The sequence below is a fragment of the Esox lucius genome, chromosome 8 (genome assembly GCF_011004845.1).
Source record: "Esox lucius isolate fEsoLuc1 chromosome 8, fEsoLuc1.pri, whole genome shotgun sequence".
In the NCBI taxonomy this organism is placed as follows: Eukaryota; Metazoa; Chordata; class Actinopteri; order Esociformes; family Esocidae; genus Esox; species Esox lucius.
In genome coordinates this window covers 8,744,589-8,769,218 of record NC_047576.1, presented here as the reverse complement: position 1 = coordinate 8,769,218, position 24,630 = coordinate 8,744,589, and the positions used below count along the sequence as shown (strand labels likewise).

Below are 24,630 nucleotides of genomic sequence, written 5' to 3'. Positions count from 1 at the left end.
TCTGTAATTTTTATCATAGGTACACTTCAACTGTGAGTGACGGAATCTAAAACCAAAATCCAGAAAATCACATCATCTCATCTCATGTATGATTTTTAAATAACTAATTAGCATTTTATTGCATGACATAAGTATGTGATCACCTACCAACCAGTAAGAATTCCGGCTTTCACAGACCTGTTAGTTTTTCTTTAAGAAGCCCTCCTGTTCTCCACTCATTACCTGTATTAACTGCACCTGTTTGAACTCGTTACCTGTTTAAAAGACACCTGTCCACACACTCAATCAAACAGACTCTAACCTCTCCACAATGGCCAAGACCAGAGAGCTGTGAAAGGACATCAGGGATAAAATTGTAGGATGAGGGTCAATCTCCCTCGATCTGGGGCTCCATGCAAGATCTCACCTCGTGGGGCATCAGTGATCATGAGGAAGGTGAGGGATCAGCCCAGAACTACATGGCAGGATCTGGTCAATGACCTGAAGAGAGCTGGGACCACAGTCTCAAAGAAAACCATTAGTAACACACTATGCCGTCATGGATTAAAATCCTGCAGCGCACGCAAGGTCCCCCTGCTCAAGCCAGCGCATGTCCAGGCCCATCTGAAGTTTGTCAGTGACCATCTGGATGATCCAGAGGAGGAATGGGAGAAGGTCATGTGGTCTGATGAGACAAAAATAGAGCTTTTTGGTCTAAACTCCACACGCTGTGTTTGGAGGAAGAAGAAGGATGAGTACAACCCCAAGAACACCATCCCAACCGTGAAGCATGGAGGTCGAAACATCATTCTTTGGTGATGCTTTTCTGCAAAGGGGACAGGACGACTGCACCGTATTGAGGGATGGATGGGGCCATGCATCGCGAGATCTTGGCCCACAACCTCCTTCCCTCAGTAAGAGCATTGAAGATGGGTTGTGGCTGGGTCTTCCAGCATGACAACGACCCGAAACACACAGCCAGGGCAACAAAGGAGTGGCTCCGTAAGAAGCATCTCAAGGTCCTTGAGTGGCCTAGCCAGTCTCCAGACCTGAACCCAATAGAAAATCTTTGGAGGGAGCTGAAAGTCTGTATTGCCCAGCGACAGCCCTGAAACCTGAAGGATCTGGAGAAGGTCTGTATGGAGATGTGGGCCAAAATCCCTGCTGCAGTGTGTGCAAACCTGGTCAAGAACTACAGAAAACATATGATCTCTGTAATTGCAAAGCAAAGGTTTCTGTACCAAATATTAAGTTCTGCTTTTCTGATGTATCAAATACTTATGTCATGCAATAAAACGCAAATTAATTACTTAATCGTACAATGTGATTGTCTGGATTTTAGTTTTAGATTCCGTCACTCACAGTTGAAGAGTACCTATGATAAGAATGACAGACCTCTACATGCTTTGTAAGTGGGAAAACCTGCAAAATCAGCAGTGTATCAAATACTTGTTCTCCCCACTGTATGTAGATGTTAATCCTCATGGTGACTGACCGACTGTTCATACCTGCTGTAGGGACCGACATGGTCGTCTGTCTAACAATGTGTTCCTGTGTGCCATTCAACCTCAGGAGTTGGAGCACCAAAGGGGCGTCCTGATGAACGAGATCCAAGCAGCCAAAAACTCCTGGTTCAGCAAGACCCTGGGCTCCTTGAAGAACTCCGGCGGCAGCACCTCCCAATCCCAGCCCCCATCGTCCCCCAAAGATGGCCCCCCGTAAGCCCCCCCCCCACACACACACACAGACCAGCCCAGCTGGAGAGGAGGTGTGAAGGAAAGTCTGCTTCGGTGTGATGAGAGCTCATCATTGGCTGGGTAACACCTGAGACTATGCAGTATTCCCTTTCCATGGGCAAAGTGAGGAGGAGAGAGAAGCACGATCGGCCCTCTGCACATATTTCCCTCCCTAAGCCTGTCCACCCTACCACTGGACTAGCCAACCGCCCCTCTGTACCGCTGGAGAGCTTTGATAAGAAGGACATTCATAGGCTGGTGACTGAGTGGAAGTTTTGGTGGGAATTAATTTACACTGTTGGCCTGGGGGCGGGGCTTGAAGCTATTCTGAGAGAGTGTTCTCTCTCTCAAATGAGAGGGTCATCGCCGTGTTTTATACGAAATGTAACACAACATCGCTACCTAGTGGTTCTGTGTTGCTACTGCTGGGTGAGAGAGTCCGTCTTATGGATGTGATCTGATATGCTGACAACTTGAAACCAATCTAAATGCTATTGCGTTCATGACCCTTGTAAGGATCATTCAGCGGCTACTAGTAAACGGCCTGGAAACACATTCTGTGTTCCGTGCTTAAAAAAAAAATTAACTACTACAAGCGTTATGAGCTTAATATTCACAGCTTTCAGAAAGGGGATACTGCATTACTAAGTCTAAGAACAAAATCTTGTTTTTCTTTATAGTGATATACCGTAAACTATGTTGACCTATAGATATGTATGCCTAACTAATTATTGATTTCTTTTTTATATATATATATATTGTACAGTTCTAAAACGAGTGCTCTGTTAATTTTTTTACCGTTTGGAATTTGAATGTCATCTTTCTAGATTTTAATTAATCTAATTAAGCACAGTGTGTAAAGTCTGGGTCTAGTTCTAATGTTGGCCGAGTTAAAGCCCCTCTTTCATTTTAGTTTTTTTACGCAATAGGCTGGTTAATTTGAACCAGACATCGGGCTCTGCATTCTAAAGTAAGGGCAGTATTCAGTATGATTAAGCAAACCAGGCTGAAAACACAAGGACATAAGTATGTGTAAATCCCATTACCATTACATGGTTTACTTACTAATGTATGGATTCAACTGAACCTAGCAGGTCAAATTCAAACTGGAGGTCAGCAGGGGTCATTCAAAAAACACTCCTTAAGACTATTTACAATCTGTTGAATTTGTCGTCTTTTTTCACTTCAATTCATTCCAATCCTAAATTTTTCTGAAAGACAGGAGGTGAAGTTATTCTAAAGTTATGGTACCGTTTACGGAAAAACTCCTTATCTCTGCTGTTGGCTGCAGTCATTTGATGCTACTTTCCTGTAGAAACTCAGCCTAACACATTATTATTATTATTATTGTTAGTATTGTTATTATTTCTTTACAAAGCCTGACACTCACCTAACCATTATCTCTGAACTGGGGCAGTAGAGTATATAGCAGACATGGCTTCCTATTTCATAATGAAAGATGTGGCCAACCAGTTAGATGATCTAATAGGATATCGTACTTCTGGTCATTTTTATGATTGGGTAACATGGTCGTTATGACGTTAGCAACATTTGAACATTCCGAAATAACTATTTCAGCCAATTATTTAGCATACATTGTAAAAATATTAACTAGCCAGGCGTTTGGCAATGGCCATGCTGTTTTAACATAGGCAGGAAGGGCTTTCTGAAACACTGGCTATAATGTTCACCCTGGAATGGGAACGTTCCCAATAGTAATGCATGGTCACTAAACTCCGTTTCCTCAGTCATGTGTTTGATAGGGACGTTTCTCTGGACCAGAGGCCAGGAAGATTGCTGCAAAACACGAGCCGAGAACCATCAGGGCCGTGTGTTTGTGTATATGTATGTGTGTATGTGCGTGCCTGTGTGTGTGTCAGTCAGGGTTAAGGTGAGCTACCCTGACTAGTACTAATTTAAATGGTTTCTTCACATGGCTGCCTTCTTTTTTTTTTTTACTAAGCAGTGACTGTTTTTAAAACCCAGATGGATAGCAGATCCAGAGGAAAACCATTTGAATATGCCGTGTTATACTTTCAAAGGATCGTGCCATGATGACATACATGTTTTTTAAGGAGGACGCGAGATGACACGGTCATAGCCGTGGGCCCGGAACAGGTCCCATTTGTCTTACCTGGCTTCCTTTCCCTAACCTTTATGTCAAGTGCTCTGAAAAACTGTTCTGATTGATGCATTCTGCCTCTTAGTTGTTGTTGTTGTTGTTGTTGTTGTTTGAAAGGCGCTGACTCATCCGTGTTGGTTGCAGGTGCTTGGCGAGAGAGAGACAGGCTTAGGTGAAGGCCTGCACACTTCAGCTGCTGGTATCAGCATTAATAAACCACAACGGTAGTCACAGGATCAGTGCGTGGATTTATTAGGCATGGCTAATAAATAAAAACAAGGATAAGAATAAGAATTGGGCTACCTGTCGAGCCGCGGCACTATGTCATGTCAAAGTTGTTCTGCCAGTGTCATGTCAGGTATATGAGGTCCAAGCCTCTGTGTATTTCTGCAGTATGTGCACTAACCAAACGTCAATATTTTAAACACTATTTTAATTGTTTATTTGTACTCACAAATTATTCAGAGAACAAACCTACTTTCTTTTTTATTCCTATTTTTTGGGTGTTGAGAATACATCGGCCAAATTATAATCGAACTACAACAATGCAAAAAATTACTTTGGATTCACAATATCGTACGTTATTTTATGTTTCAACACTCCTGTTCTGGTCTGTTTTCCAACAGAGTTGTCCATCCATAATGCCTATATTATTTTCAGTGACAGCCTCGAACGCTAATTGTATTTTCTGTACAGTAATCGTCTGATGTACATCAATAAAATTCTGTTCTCTGTCCACCAATTTACAGTTCTGTGGTTGTTCTTTTATTTCATTCATGAAATCAGATATGACCACAATATTCTCAAATGATCAGTTTTGGGTTTTAGCACTGATACAACACTCCCAGACCAATGTTGGACTTAAAAGAAACGTTTTATTCCTTTTGTCATCACACAGCAACTACCATCTGAAGCTGTGTTAAATTTTTCTGTAGCATACATGACAATTTGATTCATTTTATTATTGTGATATGATTATACATCAAATGAATAGAGCTGTACACTCGCAACACCCTCTCCCTCTTACAACTAATGTTAAAACAATCAAATGTTCCCCAAAATATGTCATCTTCAAAAAAAAGAATAGAGCAAAAAACGGGCAACAATTCATTTTAAGAATGAACATCTGGTAACACAGAAACTTCAATACAAACACAACCGGTAATTACACACCCCCCACCCCCAAAATAAAGCATTATAGTAATTCTAAGCAAAAATATCAATATATTTTTTTTTACATAATTGAGTATGTGTAAATTAATGGTTTATACATGTAATCATGTCAGAATAATGCATGGCGTGTTGTTTGGCAATGACAGAGTGAAAATACATGGTAGCAGGTGAATGTCATCCCTTGAGATTGAAACTGGCTCCATTTTAATGTGAGACACTTTCATTGAATTTTTTTATTATTATTGTTCTGTCAAGAAAAGCCCTTAGCCAATGTAAGTGAGGGCTCGCCCCAAAGGTTTTCACCTGGCACTGACAATATCATTCTAATGTTGCAGAAAGACTCCGCTTCACAGAATACTGTACCTCACCTCATGCTATAGTTAAAAAGAGTTAGCTGGGTTGATTACCGGGTTGGAAGCCCCTGTGCAAAGAGAGGTAGAGAATGTGTAGATAAGAGGAATATGATGTATTCCTTCATCTGACGGGTAACTACCCCAGAATAAGGTTTTACAACCTATTACTATGTAAATCACTGTTTTAGGGGAAATTAGTTTGAGCCTCAAAAGCTTATCTGGTCAGCTATATGAATTACAAAGGACGAAAAGTGCATTTTTGACTTATGATAGTAAACAATTAGCAACGTGAATGCTTTTGAGTTATATAGATTAAGCAAACCATATATACAGTGCAAGCATTAGTATTATAATTATTGCAAAAAATATATACAATAATTGTACTATATTCATAAGCTCACAAGTCCACTATCATTGCTACCTGAATGCTATGCAAGAAGGAGAGGATTATGTACTGTCTATGTAGTCATCTATTTGCATATGAAGTCAGTAGATCCCACCATTGAATAGTATAAAGGTGCAGCAAATACAAAGTATGAAATCAAGTTGTCTTTTCAAAATGGCCTTTGAAGAAAAATGATGTTCCATTCATAGAGGCCTTGAAAAGCAATGGAAAGGTAGAGAAGTCAAAGCAAGACGGCAACAAAGTAGAGACCTTAAGTTAAAAGTTAATTAGCAAATTGGTCTCCAAACTTGTTAAGCAGAGGGAACGAGGACTATCGCGGAATGTGTAGTTAGTTCTTTTGTCCTGGATCGAAACAGACATGAGATCCACTCACCCGCTTAGACATTCTATTCCATGTTGTCTTGTCTGTCTTTACAACTCATCTTAGCCGGACTTACTACGGCAGAAATGGATTCAGCCATCTAAGCACAACAGTAGGAACCCCTGGGGGAGTGTCATCACACTCCTCTTCTTAGCACCTGCCAATCACTCACTGACACTGGGCCGTCTTGTTGCCGGACTCCACCCCTATGGGGAATCCATTACTGATGCTCTTGGGGCTTGGCGGGGTACTCCGGACAGGGGAGGAGGGGTCCCGCCTGGAGTCAGCAGGGTCCACCGACGAGCAGCTCTTCTGAGGCACCCTGGGCCGTACCACAGCTGTCTGGGGGATGACTGACATCTGTCTCAGCCCGTCAACACCCCTTAGAGGAGGCCTGGTGAGCAGGCAGATGGGGGTAGGAGCCCCGGCCAGTAGAGGAGGGGTGGTGGGTGTGGGTCGGGGGCAACGTGGTGGCAGGGGTGGGGGGCAGGGGTCCTCTTCACCCTGGGTCTGGGCGGGGTCCATTCCCAGGGTGGCCTGACCCTCCTGGGGCTCCAGCTCCTGGGGAGGATCCTGCTGCATGCTGCCCTGCCTGGAGGTGGTTTTTTCCGAGCCGGGCATGTCGCAGCTGTCGGTTCGTCGCCGGGAACCCTCGTGCATGCGGCTGGTGGCCACCACAGCCTTCATGATAGCCTGCAGTCAGAGAAACGTTACACCGCTGTTAGTCAGCAGTCAGAGAAACGTTACACCGCTGTTAGTCAGCAGTCAGAGAAACGTTACACCGCTGTTAGTCAGCAGTCAAAAACGTTACACTGCTGTTAGTCAGCAGTCAGAGAAACGTTACAACGCTGCTAGTCAGCAGTCAGAAACGTTACACCGCTGTTAGTCAACAGTCAGAGAAACGTTACACCGCTGTTAGTCATCAGTCAGAGAAACGTTACACCGCTGTTAGTCAGCAGTCAGAGAAACATGGGGGTGGTGGTGCTGCATCTTTCACGGAGGATTGACTTGTTTACTGTTGCCTTGTTCTTAGTTGGTCCCAGGGATGCCACTGAGGATGTTTTTAAGATGTTCTTAGAACGTTCACAGTCCTGTGGACATCCTGACAACATGGCTATTTCTTTTGTCTTGGTTTGCAGGGTAATAAAATGAAAGTCATAAAACCTTCCTGACATGGTCCTTAGTGATGAGGGTACTACACAAATGTATTTTAGTTTAGTCCATGAGCCTTTTTCCCTCTAGTTAGGAAGTGTGTAATTGCAGTGCAGCAATGGTAGCCTTCTGTTGATCACTCTCCTTCAATCTCCTCTATTTCCTGTAGGATGTGTACCTTTTGACACTGTATACAACACATTATTACCCACTTGTCCCCTTCAGTCATGCATCATGGGAAAGCATGGAGTCACAGCCACAGCTGCTCAGACACATTTTACACAATGAAAATGTAGACTTTTGACCAACACCGTCCATTTAAAAACTATCTTTAAACCTGAACCTCTCTCAAAAGGAAGCTGTGGTGAATGTGAATCTTTGTTTCAGTAGGAGCTCTGAAAGGTGGTCCTGGTCAGTTTGTTGCCGCTATCACCACCTGCCACTTCATGAACATAGCTAATCCCTTACATGGAATTTATTGGGCTAAGCTCCCTAAAGTCTAATGAAAGAGGGGCATGTCTGCTAGCATGCAATACTGACTCTCAGCTATGAAGCATTCAGTGATAAGACGTTTCTGGCTCTTCTCAAGCGAATAAATGCAAGGTAACTTTACCACTTTGAAAGACTGACTATTATCTTAACCCTCGACGTTAACTGGATGCAACCTGACATCAATAGCAATGTTAGATTACCCTGTACCTATTGGTCTATAACATGAACAACGAGGGTCTGCTCAGCTATATACAACTGTGCAGAATTTTAAAATAGGTTTAGCTACACATTGAAACTAGCGTGTCTATATTAAAGACTCCTGCTGATCTGACCCCATGCTGTAGTTGGCCAAAAAAAAAAACATGTTAACCTATTTGGCTTTTTTTTTTTTAAATAAGGTACTTGAAATTGGCAAATTACACCAGATAATACATATTCTCTCCATCTCTGATGCACACTTGAATAACGTATTAAAGTGAATGTATATGAATGAAAGTACATTTTTATGGGATATAAATGTTTAATGGCTGTTTTAAAGCTGTCAAGCGTCAAACCTACCTGGGGATTTGCATACAGTATAAAAGTAATACAATCCTTTTGTATTGATCACATCTTGCCAAATTCTGGGTAAATATGGTTTATATCATTATCCACCCCATAGACACAGTCATTACAACAGTGTTAGTCATATCAAGTGAAACCAGGGTTCCACGGGCCGGGTACAAAAATGAATATTAGCGATCATACAAAACAATCTGAGATGTTTCCAATGCGCGGTATATGGGTAAAAAGTGTTGGTCTGTTGTATGTAAAAAGGACCATTTATAACCTGGGTGAAGTTGGCCCCCCAACCAACGCAAAACCTTGGCAAAATATGCTCAATCGTTTGTGCTGGTTTGTGCCGTTAACATTTTCATTTGTGCTGCTGTCATTTTATACCAAAGCAGCACAAACGAAAATTTTAAAACAAGACAAACAAGACTATTTTCGTTGATTTTGGAGGATATTGGGGGGGGGGCTGAGTTACCTCAGAATGACCTATAAAATATTCTTTAATATCTATAAAATGATAGCAGCACAAACAAAAAATTTTAACGGCACAAACGGAGCACAAACGATTGAGCCTATTTTGCCGAAGAAGTTTTGCATTGGGTGTGGGCCAACTTCACGCAGGTCCATTTACAAAGATGTTCGCAAGGAATTACTATAAGGGAAGAGCAATTAGGTTTGGCAGCACAGATACTGAAGTACTGAGCAAAAACCATGTAACTGAAAATAACTGTTAGAAAACAAAGAACAGTGATGTAAAGAATGATATTAAAAGCTTTGGAGTAGCTTAGATTGCATTTTGCGCAAAAATGCTCACTCAGCTCCCTGCTTCATTGAGGCAGATGGCCCATTCATAAAAAAGAAAAACGTTCATATTCGCCACCACTTTCATTAGTTTTTGTTGACAAGATTAGCAAACGGAAGCATGACATGCCGACAATGCTGAGCTGTCATATTCGCACGTGACTGAACAAATAATGATATACAATCCCTGTATGGTTGCTCTTTTGTACAACCGATGTGGAAAATGTTCGCTAGCCCTCTATAATGAAGACGACCTCCAACTGAAAACCTGGATGGTTAATTACTGGGGTTGGCAGCAAAAGATATTGCTGGTCCTATTTGCCACATTTTTAATGTTAGCCCTAAAGTAAAGTCTCTGCCCAGGACCTGGAGAGAAGCCTTTAAGACAATCCTTTACCCAGAAACGGCAAGTGACCCTTTATATGATCCAAACAGCTGACAAATCAGCCTGCTATTAGTGCTCAGCAAACTGAATAAAAACAGTGTTATTTCGCAGATATACAATCAACAACAGACTTTCTGCATGCCTGTGGGGAAGGGCACTCAGCAAGCTCTGACACAAACAAGTGGCTGAAAGACACTGATAATGAGAAGATAGTAGGTTCGGTACTGTTAGACTTCAGCAGACCTCTGATAGCATTCGCCATAACCTTCAGCGGAAAACAAAACCTTGTTGTTATGGATTTACCTCCTGTGGCGTTTCTCGTGGATTACCAGTAACTGATGTGATACAACACAGATGGTCTTTTTTAATGGAAGCCTTTCTACTGCAAAAACGGTTTAGTGGGGGCGCAAAGAGCAACCGAAGAGCAGTTGACTTGGATGCTCATGGTGATCCTTTTCTATCAATGACCTTCCACTGACCTTCCAACCTAGCCTGTACGTATGTATGTAGAATGAACGAATAGATGTGCAGCACTTCCATGCCGGCTCTATGGGGTTTCCAGGCTGGGTATCTGTAGAAGCATTTTGTGACAACTTCTAATGTAAAAAGGGCTTTATAAAATGATTTGGATTGATTGAATTTGACTAGCATTAAGCTGGTCCTAAATATTCCCGACCAACTAAAAGCATTATATTTGAGACCACTCAGTCACGCAGCTTGAATAGCCATGAATATACATGGAACTTTCTGCCACTCCGGGTAACTCAGACTTATAGGGTTATGGATGAAAAGAAAAAAACAAACCCAGATACTTCATATTACACATCTCCCCAGCACACGGAGGAAATTGACCTCAAGAAAACCCCCCACTGGACAGCATTACTCCATTTTTGGCTCAGAGTTGAGGGTCTGGCTGAAGTAGTATTTGAAACGAGTCCTGTATACAGGGAACGCTATTAAAGAGGTACAGAATGTATCACATCATCGGCACTCATCAAGTAATCAATACAGAGGTCATTAGATGATTAGAAGCTATTTAGTTGGCAGTTGATAACATTATCCATAGCTACAAGCACTCGCTCACCTTGAGCTTGCGCCTGGCGTTGAACTCCTGTAGCTTCCTCTGAGTGGTGTCCATGTGGGAGAAACGGGCGGCCTTGCCCAGTACCCAGGGATGTTCCAGGGCCTCCTTCACTGTCAGACGTTTGTGAGGATCCTGCACTATCAGCTTCCTGACCTGGGGAGGAACATGGCAACGTTCACCCTGTACACCAGCCAGAATGGAACAGCCCCAACAGTGCCAACTCCAAGCTAGATCAAGAACACTGACATGAATGGAAATATTATTTGACGCAGTTCTGATGAGGATTGTACAGGACATGAGTGGGATTTTGGATACATTACAAGGTTAAACTAATCAAGCCCAGAGCAAGTAAAATGGGCATGAAGAGGAACGGCTGGAGGTGTTCAGTATGATACTACGCTAGGAGGACTCTGTAAAGGGCTGTTTGAAAAAAATTATGCCTAGAATTTGAGCCTAAACTACTAAAAATCCAAATTTTTGCCCAAGCCATAATGTCGAAATGTGATCTGATTATAACAGACCCATGGTTATTGTTCTGGAGTACAGGGTGTGGGTTCCAGACCATCCTATTGGCCAGTTAGGGCTGTGTATGTACACAATCTACTGTGTAAAGAACTGATCAGACTGAGCATCTCATGTAATAGTCCCTGAAAGTCCCTGAAAAACATGCTAAAACATTTCTTAAAAAATATATCACAACCAATTTGGTATATCCATATCTACTTCAACTACAAAGAAAATGCAATAATAACTCCAATAAACACTCCACCAGGTGTACAACAACATCAGTTCAAAACATCTCTTTAATCTGAACAGACTGATCTGAACATCTCTTTGATCTGAACAGACTGATCTGAACATCTCTTTAATCTGAACAGACTGATCTGAACATCTCTTTAACCTGAACAGACTGATCTGAACATCTCTTTGATCTGAACAGACTGATCTGAACATCTCTTTAATCTGAACAGACTGATCTGAACATCTCTTTAATCTGAACAGACTGATCTGAACATCTCTTTAATCTGAACAGACTGATCTGAACATCTCTTCAATCTGAACAGACTGATCTGAACAAATGAGTATTATTCAACATGCAGCATATTTGGGGTGGACACCCATCTGTCTTAACCAATGACAGAAGTTTGAAAATGTACCAGATTGGGACAGGCATTGTCTGAAGACTCGTTTCAATTTACAGTAATAATGGATGATTTTCTACAATACTTTTACTGTAATAATGGAGCTTTTTCTAAATGACATTTACTGTAAATGGCGCTTCTTCTAAATTACATTAACTGTACTAATGAAGCGTTTTCGAAATTCAAACAACAACCAGCCACCTTGGAAGTTGGTTGAGGAAAGATTGCCACATAGTTTAATCGTTGAGCAGACACTCTTATTCAGAACAACTTACAGTTAAATGGTCGAACAGCCTCCAATGATACACTAAACTGTGCCTAGTTTAAGCTGTGAAAGCTAGCGGAGCATCAAGTTAGCCCGTTACAACCTGCCAGCTAACGAAGTTTAACATCTAAACGTATGCACTCACCAAGTCCTTAGCGTTGAGAGAGACCTCATCCCACCAGGGGGAGACAAACTCATAGTCGCAGTTAAGGATGCGGCTGTACATGTACTGATCCCCCCTCGGATCGAAGAACGGTTCAAACCCACACAGCCTGAGGAGAGACACCGTTTCCTTTATAACGTTTGCTGGGCACTCTCACCCCTTCCAGACAGATCCTGGACCTTTTCAAATCAGAGCTCCTGAAAGACTAATTCAATCCGAAGGACACGTTAAATAAGAAAGTGGAGATCTGAAATCAAATTACACTTGCTGCAAACAGAGGGCTTTTTATCAGCAACCACTGGTGAGTACATGTAGATCTATGGACAGATTTGAAAGTGTTGGGTTTTCTGCGTACTCACAAGATGTACAGGATTACTCCCACAGACCACATGTCCACTTCAGGACCGTAGGCATTGCCTCGGAGGATCTCCGGAGCTGCACAGAAGTGAGGAGGAGAGAAAGAGAGCCAGCTGTCAAGTTCCCACAAAATTCTTTTTGACTCACTTCCTCATTCAGAAGTACAGCTCCAGTGTCTGTGAAGACTCCACTCACCTTATGTCAATCTCTCAGCCTAATACTGTTTTATTTCATTTCTTTACGAATGTTCTCCGACATTTTATGGCTTTATTAGATGGTAACAATTGAGGGGCCGGAGGGGGGGGTGTTTTAGCTGAATAAGAACCAGATTTGACCCAATGCAGCTGTCCATGAGCACCGTTAAGACACCTGAACCTCCCCCTGACAATTAAACAAACAATTATTTTCATAAACCCGCAAATTGTGCTATCTAAAAACGGTATGACACAGCATTCACTTTCGATGGGGTGGAGTACCATGCCTTTGGTTAAAGTCAAAACAATGGTTTATCACCAGTAAATCCACTGCATATCTATTGTTCCTAATCATTCCCGAGATCGGCCCTTTAAAGTCACACTAGTCTTTGTTTCCGTTCACCAGCATGGGCCTGTAATTCGTTTTTCATGTGGGTTCATTGGGAAGCACCGGTCAATAAACACACCACAGAGGGCCACCACCAGAGTAGCCTGATCCTAGAAACGATGCGACTTGGGTCGGGGTACTCACCGCAGTATCCAGGCGTGCCACACACCGTCTTCATGGTCACTTGCTCATCTATTATCTTCGACAGGCCAAAGTCGGCTGTGAAGATCAGACAGTGGGTTTTGCGTCATTACTGCATATTAAGACGGTGAAGAGGAGAATTGATATGACCGTAAAATCGGCCACTTCATTTTGACCTTTTCTGATGAATAACTTGTTACATGTAGTGCCTGACGCGGATCCATAACTGATTGTTGCCAGACCATTACTTGTGAATAATGAAGCATAATTGAATAATACAAGTTATAGATGTAAGCAATGTCATTGCAAGCTATACAAAATTCCCAGATCCCAGAGGTGTCCCAGATTTTAGCAATTGATTAATTCATCTTGAAAACTAGAGTTTTGGGTGTGGAGATCTTTTGGCCTGTTGAAACTGTCATGGTCCCCGAAGGTCACCCCTGTGAAATTCCAACTCAGTTACACCAAAAACATCTCCTCTTTATCTCCCCAAAAGATGTCATTTCAGTTAGATGAGACTATTATTGTTTAATGCCAAGACACATCTTTTCTCATCTGTACTATGACAATAACTAGATTAAAAAACATATTTACCGATCTTCAGTGGCGCATCCAAGGAGAGGTCTGCGTAGAGAAGGTTTTCTGGTTTCAGGTCTCGATGCACCACCCCATTTTCATGCAAATACTGTGACAGAAGAATTCAAGAAAATATCTCAAATTGTTTTGAAAGGAAAGAACTGCACTGTCAAACGCAACCTCAGTTAAAATCTAGTCATTTTGACACATTTTGATATGCCATATTATCTCATTGGAGTTAAGCTTTCAGTTTTTGTGGATCTTCGAAAATCTTGTTGTTTCTACGCAAAGCTTTTTGGTAAGTTAATGCAGTATGTAGGATCACCTTCCCTGGTCCCACGCAGTACAGCTCAGCTCAGCAACAATGCTTACTGTTTAACCAAGGAAGCTCTGGATTGACTGTAAATAAATATTTTTTTAATTATCGAACAGAACTTTGAATCAATACTGGATACTTAAGGATACAACATGACCTCTCTTCGAATGAGTCATGATACAATATAGTTTAGGTCAAATGCTTGCCTTCTCACCCATCCATCACAAGTAAGATGGGACAACCTATCAATGTGGAATGTACTGCTTTAGCCCGAATGATACCTAGCATCTGAATGTGCTACCACAGCCAATGGGTGTCGAACACCAAAAAAAAAAAAAAAGGTTTTAAGGATTTAAAAGCTCCTGAAACTCTGGCTTTTATTGTGGTGATTATTAAAAGGCTATACATTTAACAGCATGCACAGCTGGAAGCAGACTTAACTCTTAAGAGGAGCACTTACTAAAGGCAAGCATTTACCGCAAGAACCAATCCCTTTAAGTTGAAGTCGACGGCACGTGTGGACTGGATGTCAGATCTGTTTGGGCCCTGACTCTTTGAGAGGATGCCAAACGGAGGCGGCGATTGTAGATTAGGGAGAGAATCACTATGAGACCTGAGGGATTCAGCCCAATCAGGGCAGCACTTGGCAGGATTCATTGAATTGTAAATGAGCAGCCCGTGATCTAAAACAGACAGTCACCTGATGGGGCCGACCACTGCGGCTCAGAGGCTCTTCAACTGCTCTTACCGTCCTCATCAAAGAGTCAGGAGAATTCAGACTGATTACCAGAGACTACTGTGATGTAACCCGTATTAGCGTAGAAGCACAACGGGAAAAATGAAATATCGGTCCAGAAACGACATGGAGGTATAAAAGAAGTGGTGTCGCAGTTGTCAATCTTGAAACTCTACCGGACTTCTTTTTTCCAGTTATTAAGATTTTGGTCCCTGGAGTGTTGATTCTGATTTGCTTCATTTCTGGCAATTTGGTGATTTATTCAAGGTTCGTAAAGGTTTGGTAATGTCAACGTTTGCTACTTGTGGTGCTCTGGGTTTTTGGTGGACTAATGTAGTCGTGATGGAACAGGCCTATATGGCAACATGTGCTTGGAAGTAACCTGGCCGTATGTTTTTGCCTGATCAGCCCATTCATGATCTCAATGCATGGTTACTGGTTACAGAACACTTGGAGCTCATTATAGCATAAAATGGTAAAAAAATCTCTGTACTCTGCTATCTATGCCACAATGTGGTTGGTTGAAACAGGCGTTTTGACTAGACTGGGTCTTCAAAGTCTCTGTCATTATCTGCCTCATTATTGTGCTAAGGGCAGAACCTCTGTACTCAACATAAATCTACACCAGAGAGGCCCTAGGCGGGGACCTATAATGACCCAGTCAAAATATTTGCCCGGTTTCCACAGCGACTCCCTGCTGAGGCGTACAAGGGTGGCTAATGATGCCCACGCAGGCCCACAATGTCGTGTCATTACACTTCCCTTCACAGTCGAGAACGCCGGGACTCATTCCGGCAAATTAGCCAGCGACGTCTCAGAGAAAGCTTGTGGTTAAGCCCAGGGTCTGCCATTAGCTAGCTAGCATTGGCGCTAAGTGCCTGGCCTGACTGCTATTACTGTAGTTCTAATGGAAAACTCTATTCAGTCCCCTACCAAGCTGGCTATTGATGCCCTTCCCCTCCCCCACAGAGAACCTTTTCAACCGTTCTACCCTGAAACGCTCCGCCTCTGTCTGCCTGAGAGGGGTCATAAATCAGACAATCAGCTGCCATTAGCGCTGGCTCAGGGCCTTGTTGTGCTAGCTGATATGGCTAGCTGGGCTGGCACACCTATGAATCATAGTGGTGTTGAGTTGTGTTATTAAGTTTGTGTGGTGTGCTCTAGATGGATGTTGTTTAACAAAATCCCCCCCCAAAAAACACTGCCTAGATACAACACACACATGAAGATGAGCGGGATGACTTCTTTCACACATAAATCATGAAAGGATGACCTTTCCAAATTCTATGCAAAATATGTAAGGGAAAATGTGATTAAACAATCCCCTTTCATCAACACAAAAAGATGTATAAAATGTAAATGGATTTATAGATGTCTTAGAACAATGGCAATGCTCGACATCTACTGCTGCTTTATGTCATTCAAATGCTCTGGCGTAGGTGTTTATGAGTCACCGCCAGTTGGTTATGCTTCATATGCCCATAGAAGGGCCTACATAAAGAGGCTAAATGGCAAACAGAGAAATACAGGTAATTTCAGAGAACTCCACACACTATGAAGCAAAGAAACGGTACGACTACAAGAGAGCATGTTTGTGTAGAGATTATACGGAGTGGCCGGTTTGACGTGTGAAGTCAGAAGTGCAGTGCACACCGACAGTAGACACGCCAGGCATGTCCACAGGACGACCATGAAAGGATCTCAGATGAGGCCGACCGAGAAGAGGAGTAGAAAGTTCAGGAAGAACGCCTGTGTGCTGTCGCCATTTGGCCGACCCACAAAGAAAGCCCGCCACTCACACACTGCGCGGCCCCTCCTTTGAGCCGCTCACACCCCAATTAACCCGTGGTGCACCAGCCGACACTCACTCCAGACTGGCCTCGGCGCAAACTGACAAGGATTAAATGGACACCAGCACACGGCCACCAGTGTTAAGCGTGATTTAGAAACCGACAACCATACAGGCCGCACAACATCGACTGGATTCGTAGTCACGGAGGCACGTAGTCGCTGGTGCTGTTACGTAACAGGCAGCCCCCATTCCTACCGCCTGCTGTCTCTTGGTTAGAAGATTAAGGGGTGGGGGGGGTTGTGATGGCTCTCTGAGAGGATTATTTCACACTTGTGGCTCAACAGACACACATGCCGTGTGCGCACATATACACACGTAGTCGCTCAGACACGCACGTACACTCACGCACACATCTGCAATTCCTTCAGCTGACGACACATCTGACCCACATCAACCAGCCAGAGAAAGATGGTGTGACTAACCAGACGGGCTGCTAGCTGCCTTTATACTGGCATTACAGTACATTTGTATTTCAGAATAAATTATCTCACTCCAATCTTCTGATTTACAATTATTGACCCATGGCCTAGTCCTAAACTTTATCACATTGTTTACTGGCATTTCCCAGTGTTAAATAATCAAATCCCCATTTTTGGTTCATTCTGACTGAAACACCACGTGACACTCCCCAACAGTTAGGTGCAGAAGTTGCAGGGGAACGAATGTGACTGCCCACCAAGAATATGAACTCTGACATGCTTGTGTGAACTTTCAGAATTCTCGAGTAACAAGCAATAGTGGCACAGAAATAAGAGCAAACCTGAAATGTGTATCTTGAAAGCTTTACAGTATATGTATTTCCTTTCCTAAGCAGGGATAAGAGACCTGTCTCGACTGAAAAATCTTTGCCAAATACACTCATTCTCACTCAGCTCTATTTTGACAAAGATGCATTTTCCATCCCTAAAGACAGAGCCAGCAGCAGAAGCAGCTTCCCTCTCTACCCCCTTACACAGAATTGTGTTGTGCACCTCAGAATGAATTCCAATTTCCAATACATTTGGTTCAATAAGGCACAAGGCTTCTTAAATAAAGGCATTCAAACACATTTCATACCGCCACAGCCTCCAGGATCTGCTTGATGACATGGGCAGCATCTCTCTCACTGTAGTACCCTCTCTCCACAATCCTTAAAACAGGTGAAAGAAGACAACTGTCAAACAGGCAGGAAGCTAGAGTTCCATGGTGAAAAGGTTCACTCCTTAACCTAACGTAGGTCAGACGAGAAAGACAATAACAGGTATCTCTTGCTGTCAACCTTTAGTTAAGCTGTAAGGTGACAGAAGGGGAAAGCTATCACTTGATTGGGTCGGTGCAATTTTACCTATCAAAATAGAACAACCCCGGAGAAACAGTGAATATGATGCTGAGTAACATTCATGACGAGTTCCACAAATATGGTGGGGCCTGACCTCTAACAAGCGTTCCGATTACTAAATTACTAATGTTGCCGTTGTGGGCCCGTACATTCTTTATGTTCCGTTCCAGTTATACTCCGCATCTTAGAAAAGCCTGTGTAATACTTTGGTGCTAATGACAAAGCGGGGAAATGGAACTGGGGGATTAAGCCCACCGATTCTACCTCTGGCCCAACCGAAGGGAAATCAATCTCAACAGGGATAGCGGGTTAAGACGGGTCATGACGGTGGTATGTTTTGGTGTAAGCACCTGTCAAAGAGTTCCCCTCCGGTCACCAGCTCCAAGATAAGGGCTATGTCCGTCTCTGTCTCAAAGATCTCCTTCAGGCGGATCTGAGTGCCAAACCAACCAATTAGAGGGCAAGTTAAGATTGAGAAAACAGCGAAATGTTGGGCAAAACAATAATGCAAGACTGATGTTACTGATGTCCTATTGTTATGGAAAAGGTTGTTAGATGATCTTTAACCGTAGTTTCTTGAACAGATCTCTTACAATATTTGGGTGGGAAAGTCGCAGCAGAACTCCAATTTCCGTCCGCACAATCTTCTTATCAATCTGAAATGGAAAATGTGAGAATTAGTTCCCTAGCTAGAGATTGTGTTAAGTCTTTGGCCAGTTTATTAGGTACTTCACCCAGTTCCTGGACTGACTCTATAGACAGTGAGTCCCGTGCTCATGGTGTGGTGTACAAAGCAGACAGACATCGAAACATTCAGTAGCGGTTCGATCAAATGTTAGAATGGGCATAAATAGTGACCTAAGCAACATTGGCCCGGTTCTGTTTATTGGCCTAAGTCAGAGGTCTCAAACCGGTTCCACGGAGGGCCTTGTGTCTGCAGGTTTTTGGGTTTTCCTTTAAATTGGTTCCCAGTTCAGACCTAAACAACCAGGTGGGGGTAGAAACGAACCAATTAATGACCTAATTAGTCAATTAAGTACAAGTTGAGAGAGAGAACCTGCAGACACTCGGCCCTCCGTGGAACCGGTTCCAGACCTCTGGCCTAAGTGGTCCCCAGACCTCAACTCAACATCTCTGGGATGAGATGGATTGGCTGTATAAACGCATCGCCATCCAATCTATAGCCACCGCTTGGCCCCGAGCCACTGGGAACCCACATCCCTGCGGAACATTTTCATCACCTTGTACAAATCCACGACCAAAAATAATTTAGGCACTTATGGAGGCAAAGGGGCCTGACCCGGTAGCAGGTGGGTGCGCCTGGTAAACTGACCACTGAGTGTAAACAAGGCAATAAAATGTCAGAAGGAAGGACTTACAGTCTTCTTGAGGACCTTAGCAGCATAGGGCTTCTGTGTCTGTTTCTCCTCAGTACGAAACACCACTGATGTGGCCCCCCTAGGAAACAGACCAATGCACATAAACATCTGGGTTCACAGGTTCTTCTTGGTCTCTCAATTAATGCAACGAGTTGACATTCTGGCTCAAGTTCAGCATGACGATGATGCTGTTAATTGTCACACGTCAACAAATTGTGTGTACATTATTTTGTTATATGTGCTATTCACCAATCATATAATATATAATCAGTAAACCATTAACAACTTTAGATTTTTTGAGTTTTTCCATGGTCCTGGACTGGCAACGGCGTCTTGTGCCGTCAGGGGCTTTGAATCTATTCCAAAGACTGAAGGGTAAGATGAAAAAACATATAATGGTGTTATAAAGAGTGAGATAATGATGACTAAATAGTGTAACAAAGTTTGAATTTAGAGTGATGACTACACAGTGTAATGAGTGACATAAGATTAAAAATGAAATGTAATGAAGATTGAGATAATGATGACCACATGGTGTAATAATGAGTGTGGTCTGAGTTATGAATACAGAGGTTAATAAAGAGTGAAATAGTAATAATAACTACATTCTATAATAAAGAGTGAGGTATGAGTAATGACCACATACAATTATAATGTATGAGGTATGATTAATGAATACATAGTGTAATAAAGAGTGAAGTAATAGTAATGACTACATACTGTAATACAGAATGAAGTATGAGTAATGAGTACATAGTGTAATAAAGAATGGGGTATGAGTAATGATTACATAGTGTAAAAAAGAATGAGTAATGAATACATACTGTAATAAAGAATGAGGTATGGGTAATGAATATATACTGTAAAAAAGAATGAAGTATGAGTAATGAATACATAGTGTAATAAAGAATGAGGTATGATAAATTAATACATACTGTAAAAAAATGATGAAGTATGAGTAATGAATACATAGTGTAATAAAGAATGAGGTATGAGTAATTATTACATACTGTAGTGTAATAAAGAATGAGGTATGAGTAATGACATCATGGTTCAGTGAAGACTGAGAACCGCCACCAGCCATCTTACCTGGGACCTCCCCTTAGTGGTGTCCCTCATTATGGGGCCACTGCTTGTGCCCTGGCCTGCTTAGGAGATGAGTCCCTGAGTCTCCAGCTAATACAATCCAGGCCTCCTCCTCCCCCAGCCCTTTCTACTCCACTCCCCTAGCGGTAGGGTCTCCTTGGCAACCAGGACACCTTTCCTCGTAAAGTAGGCCCCTAATGACCATACCCGGCCTTGTGGGGAAGCCAGGGGAAGCTGGGAGGGGGTTGTGTGTGTGTTTCTGCCTTTAGCAGGTACCTGTGGTTGAATTGCCTGTTGATGACCTTCCGACTACAGCTACATCATCAAATGTGGATTACAGATTATGATTTATTCAGTAAACGTTAGAATCATCAATATATGCTGTTGGTGTTGTTCGGGCTAATAATAGCAAACAATGGCCTACTTGTCATATCAACCATATCATGGGATTATGAAAGTGAGAATGTGATTCTCACATAGAATTTGGTGACAAAATAGTGCCTATCCATTCCACACACAGATGAGAAAAGGGACTGTTGTTAACAGATCTGGTGATAAGGTGAAATACAGAAGACTTGGGAGCATTGGAGCAGCAGTCGGAGGCAATCTCCTGTTAAAAAGCCACGTCCAATAACAATACAATGCCTGACTGACAGTACAGAACCATCCCAGACACGTTTTCCCCTCCACACGGTCCTTACCAGCCCAGCTCCATAACATCCAGTGGCTTTGGTGGACGTGTAACCAGCCCAGCCTAATTCAGTTCTGCAATCAGTTCGGCCCTTCAGTGTGAATCAGGAATTACGGAAACCAGCTGTCTCTCTGGCACGGTGGAGTACTGTTGTTTACGCCTCCCGGGTAAATTACCTCATCAAAGGCCTGAATGCACGGAGTAGCCCCAACGGTCACTCCATCTGTCCCCCAGACCCTCAGACCTGACCAGTCCACTGACTCCCAGTCCAAGTGACAAATATTGACAAGTTGACATTGTAAAACTGATTGTGATGTATGGGCGTACTTGTGCCAGAGGTGCAAGCAATAGATGAAAGGGAGGGGTCTGCGCTAGTGGGTGATTCTATATAAAGCCTTAAAAAGTGGTCCATAACACATTTTCTCTCCATATTGCCCTAATCCACTCACGTTTCACTGTTTCCCAGTGTTAAGCCATGGGCTGACCCCGTTTACCGTGACGGCTCATTTCCATAGCAAACGGGGGGGGGCTGTTTACTAGTCTGTCAGAGGGAATATAATGTTTTGACACAATGTTTCTTGGCAAAATGTCAGAAGGTTTCTTATGAGGTAAGAGGATATGAGAGAAGTCAGTCTTACACAATTCAGGGCATGAGGAACTGTCCAAGGTACTGAAGCATGCAATTCAATTGCACAGAAATGGTGCAAAATGTGCAGGAAACGCTATTGAGCATGATCGATTACTGCCATAGACACAGTGGGGTGCACAATTAAACAGGTTATTTCAAAATGAAACCTTCGGTTAACTCCATTATTTAATACGACAAACTGAATCTCAATGGATAAACTTCCACTCACAAGATGTTTCTACAAGTGACTTGACCAGAACCAACCAAGTGACACTGCTGAATGGTGTTTACGTATCGATGGCACTGGGCCGGTTATAATGACAAACACTTTAAAGTACAGTACTCTACCTTCCCAGTTCAGGCCCCATGGTGTAGAACTCGTCCAAAGAGACATCTCGGCGCGAGCCATCCACCCAGTATTCCACCGGGCTGGAGCCCGAACGAGAGGTGGGCATGTTGATGTTGACCAATCACACAACACAGGTTTCCAGTGGAGCGTAAACCCGAGTAACAACTACTTGTCGTTTTTTTATTTTTATCACAACGTAACGCTCAGATTACGTACGAAGATAAAGCATTATGTTGTTGATCTGCACCACGCCAAATCACAACAGACCATGTAGGGATTAGCAGTCTTCCGTTAACAACTCTCACGGTTATGTTGAGTCAAAAATCTAATATAATCCAGATGTTTTTGTTGCAACGCGGAAGCGTTTTGTCAGCGCGGATATGAATAACATGTAGTCTGCATTGTATCTAAAGCTTTGTCACTATGTAATATGTCACGTAAGAAATATAATACATTATTGTTCTATTATTTCAATATACAGACAACATATCATCCGCGTATGCTGCATAACTATCCTTAAACCCTAAGTTCACTATAGCATCATCCGAATTTGTCGCATCTTCCATGGGGCCTCGACGCGTGAGTGCCCGAAACCTTAAACCTAGTAGTCTATGCTTTGATCTTCTGCGGAGCAATCTCACCTTCCACAGATCACTCATTAAAACATTAGCCTATAGCATGCAACGAAACATTTCAGTAGTCCAAGATATTAGTCAAAGCGTCCAAGTTCCGTGAGAAAGAACATTCCATGGTCGGAGATGGTGCAAAATAAATCATACTCCATCAATGTGTGTTTGTTGTTTCCCACAATATTCGCAGATATATTTTCGACTCGCGGCTAAAGCATTTTTCACAACTGGACGTAATGCTTTGTACCAAACTCGCTATTTTAATGTGGTCCTCCTTTCATCCTCGGTTTGAGGTGGATGGGAAGGGGGAGGAAATGTGTGTGCGTGTGTGTGCGTATGTGTGTGAGTGTGTAGGAGGACTGTAATCTCAGTCAGCGACATCCACGCCCTACAAACACTTCTTCCAATCCCTTGCATTCACAGCAACACAATCTGTGCTACAATTGGAAGTTAAACAGTCAATCAAACCCGTGGATGTATCTGAACTCCGAATCACTGGTCCACAATATGGCATCGAATCTGCTATACAACCTTAATTTAAACGAGGGAACTAGCCTATATAATACACCACTAATTTGAAGAATTGTCAAAACAACTCACCTCTTTTTGGTGCATGTTCAGGCTCAGTAACCAGGAAACTTTAGTTTAGAATTGTTTATGTTTACCAGGGAGCAAACTTTTACATCTAGTAACATCTAGTCAATGTGTAAACAAGACCCACACAAATAATGCAGTATCCCACTTTGGTAATTTCAATATTTTATGTGACTAAATAACAAATGCTATGTAGTACGCCGTCGCTCTTGTGTTCATCAGTGTAAATGTAAGTTCTTGATATCTATGGCATGCGAATCATTCATTTAACATTGTAGGTAGGAGGCAGGAACGGAATCCAAATCAATGACCAACAAGACACAAGAGGCAAGAAGGAACTTAAAAAGTGACAATGATGAAGAACTCAGGTGAGAGGAATGACAAGAAAACTGTTCCTGCTCTAAATGAGGTTTGGTAGAGGGCGTTAGATCTCAGCCTGCCATGCCGTCACGTGACAATTCAATCATGTTTTTCTCCACGTGTGTTGGCTCTGACATACAATTGGTTAGTAACACTCATAGTCCTGAGAATGGTGCCAAATTGTATTTTTGTTCATATGAATGTTCTGACCTATGGTGCCTTTGGAATGTTTGCTGACCCCTTCGCTTTCTTCCCGATGTTGTTGTTTCATAGACTTAATTAATAATTCATGAATTGTTTTTTTTTGCATCAATTACACAAAATACCCCATTATGAAAGGTAAAAATACAGGTTTTAGAAATGTGAACCAATTTATTTAAATAAAAAATTTAAATATTCATGTACGTGTGTAAACCTTTTATTCAGAACTTTGTAGAAGCACCTCTGGCAGTGATCACAGTGTCATGTCTTCTTGGATATGTTTGCAAAGCTAGATTTGGGCAGTTTCACTCATTCTTCCATGTAGATCCTTTCAAGCTCTGTCAAATTGGATGGGGAGTGTCAGTGAGATGCAATATTCAGGTATCGCCACAGATGTTTAATCGGGATCTAGTTCAGGCTGTAACTGGGCCTTCAAGAATAATCAAAGACTTGTCCTAAAGCCACTCTAGAGCTGTATTGTTCTTCGTGTTGTAATTGTGCTGAAAGATTAATCTTTGCAACAGTTCTGAGGGTCTTGTGCACTCTGAACCAGGTTTGAGTGCACGGATGCCACTGTAGGTTAGTTTCAAACTTCTTCCTTGACACAGTGATGGAGCCCACTGTGCTAGCTGTGCTTCTGGGAATGCTTTAGCAATTTCTTTTTAACCT

At 42.5% G+C, this 24,630-nt stretch overlaps 2 protein-coding genes across 5 annotated transcripts in view; one reads left to right on the top strand and one right to left on the bottom strand.

Moving 5' to 3' along the window:
* rabgap1l (RAB GTPase activating protein 1-like) overlaps window positions 1–4,583 on the top strand; it is a 113,324-nt gene extending 108,741 nt beyond the window's left edge. For all 4 annotated transcript variants that reach the window (XM_029121563.2, XM_010871393.5, XM_029121566.2 and 1 more), the window contains one exon: window positions 1,552–4,583. In XM_029121563.2, coding sequence (XP_028977396.1) covers window positions 1,552–1,701 — 150 coding nt within the window. In that variant the 3' untranslated portion in view covers window positions 1,702–4,583. The remainder of the gene's footprint in view (window positions 1–1,551) is intronic.
* A 109-nt stretch (window positions 4,584–4,692) lies between these two features.
* On the bottom strand, window positions 4,693–23,151 carry si:ch73-60h1.1 (calcium/calmodulin-dependent protein kinase type IV). The gene is made up of 11 exons (XM_010871399.4): window positions 22,177–23,151; window positions 19,424–19,502; window positions 18,638–18,700; window positions 18,395–18,477; window positions 17,783–17,855; window positions 13,841–13,931; window positions 13,250–13,324; window positions 12,526–12,601; window positions 12,149–12,275; window positions 10,597–10,749; window positions 4,693–6,823 (listed from the first exon to the last, which is right to left on the bottom strand). The coding sequence occupies exons 1-11, from the start codon at window positions 22,281–22,283 to the stop codon at window positions 6,299–6,301; spliced, it is 1,452 nt and encodes a 483-aa protein (XP_010869701.1). The 5' UTR covers window positions 22,284–23,151; the 3' UTR covers window positions 4,693–6,298.
* Between the last annotated feature and the right edge of the window lie 1,479 nt (window positions 23,152–24,630).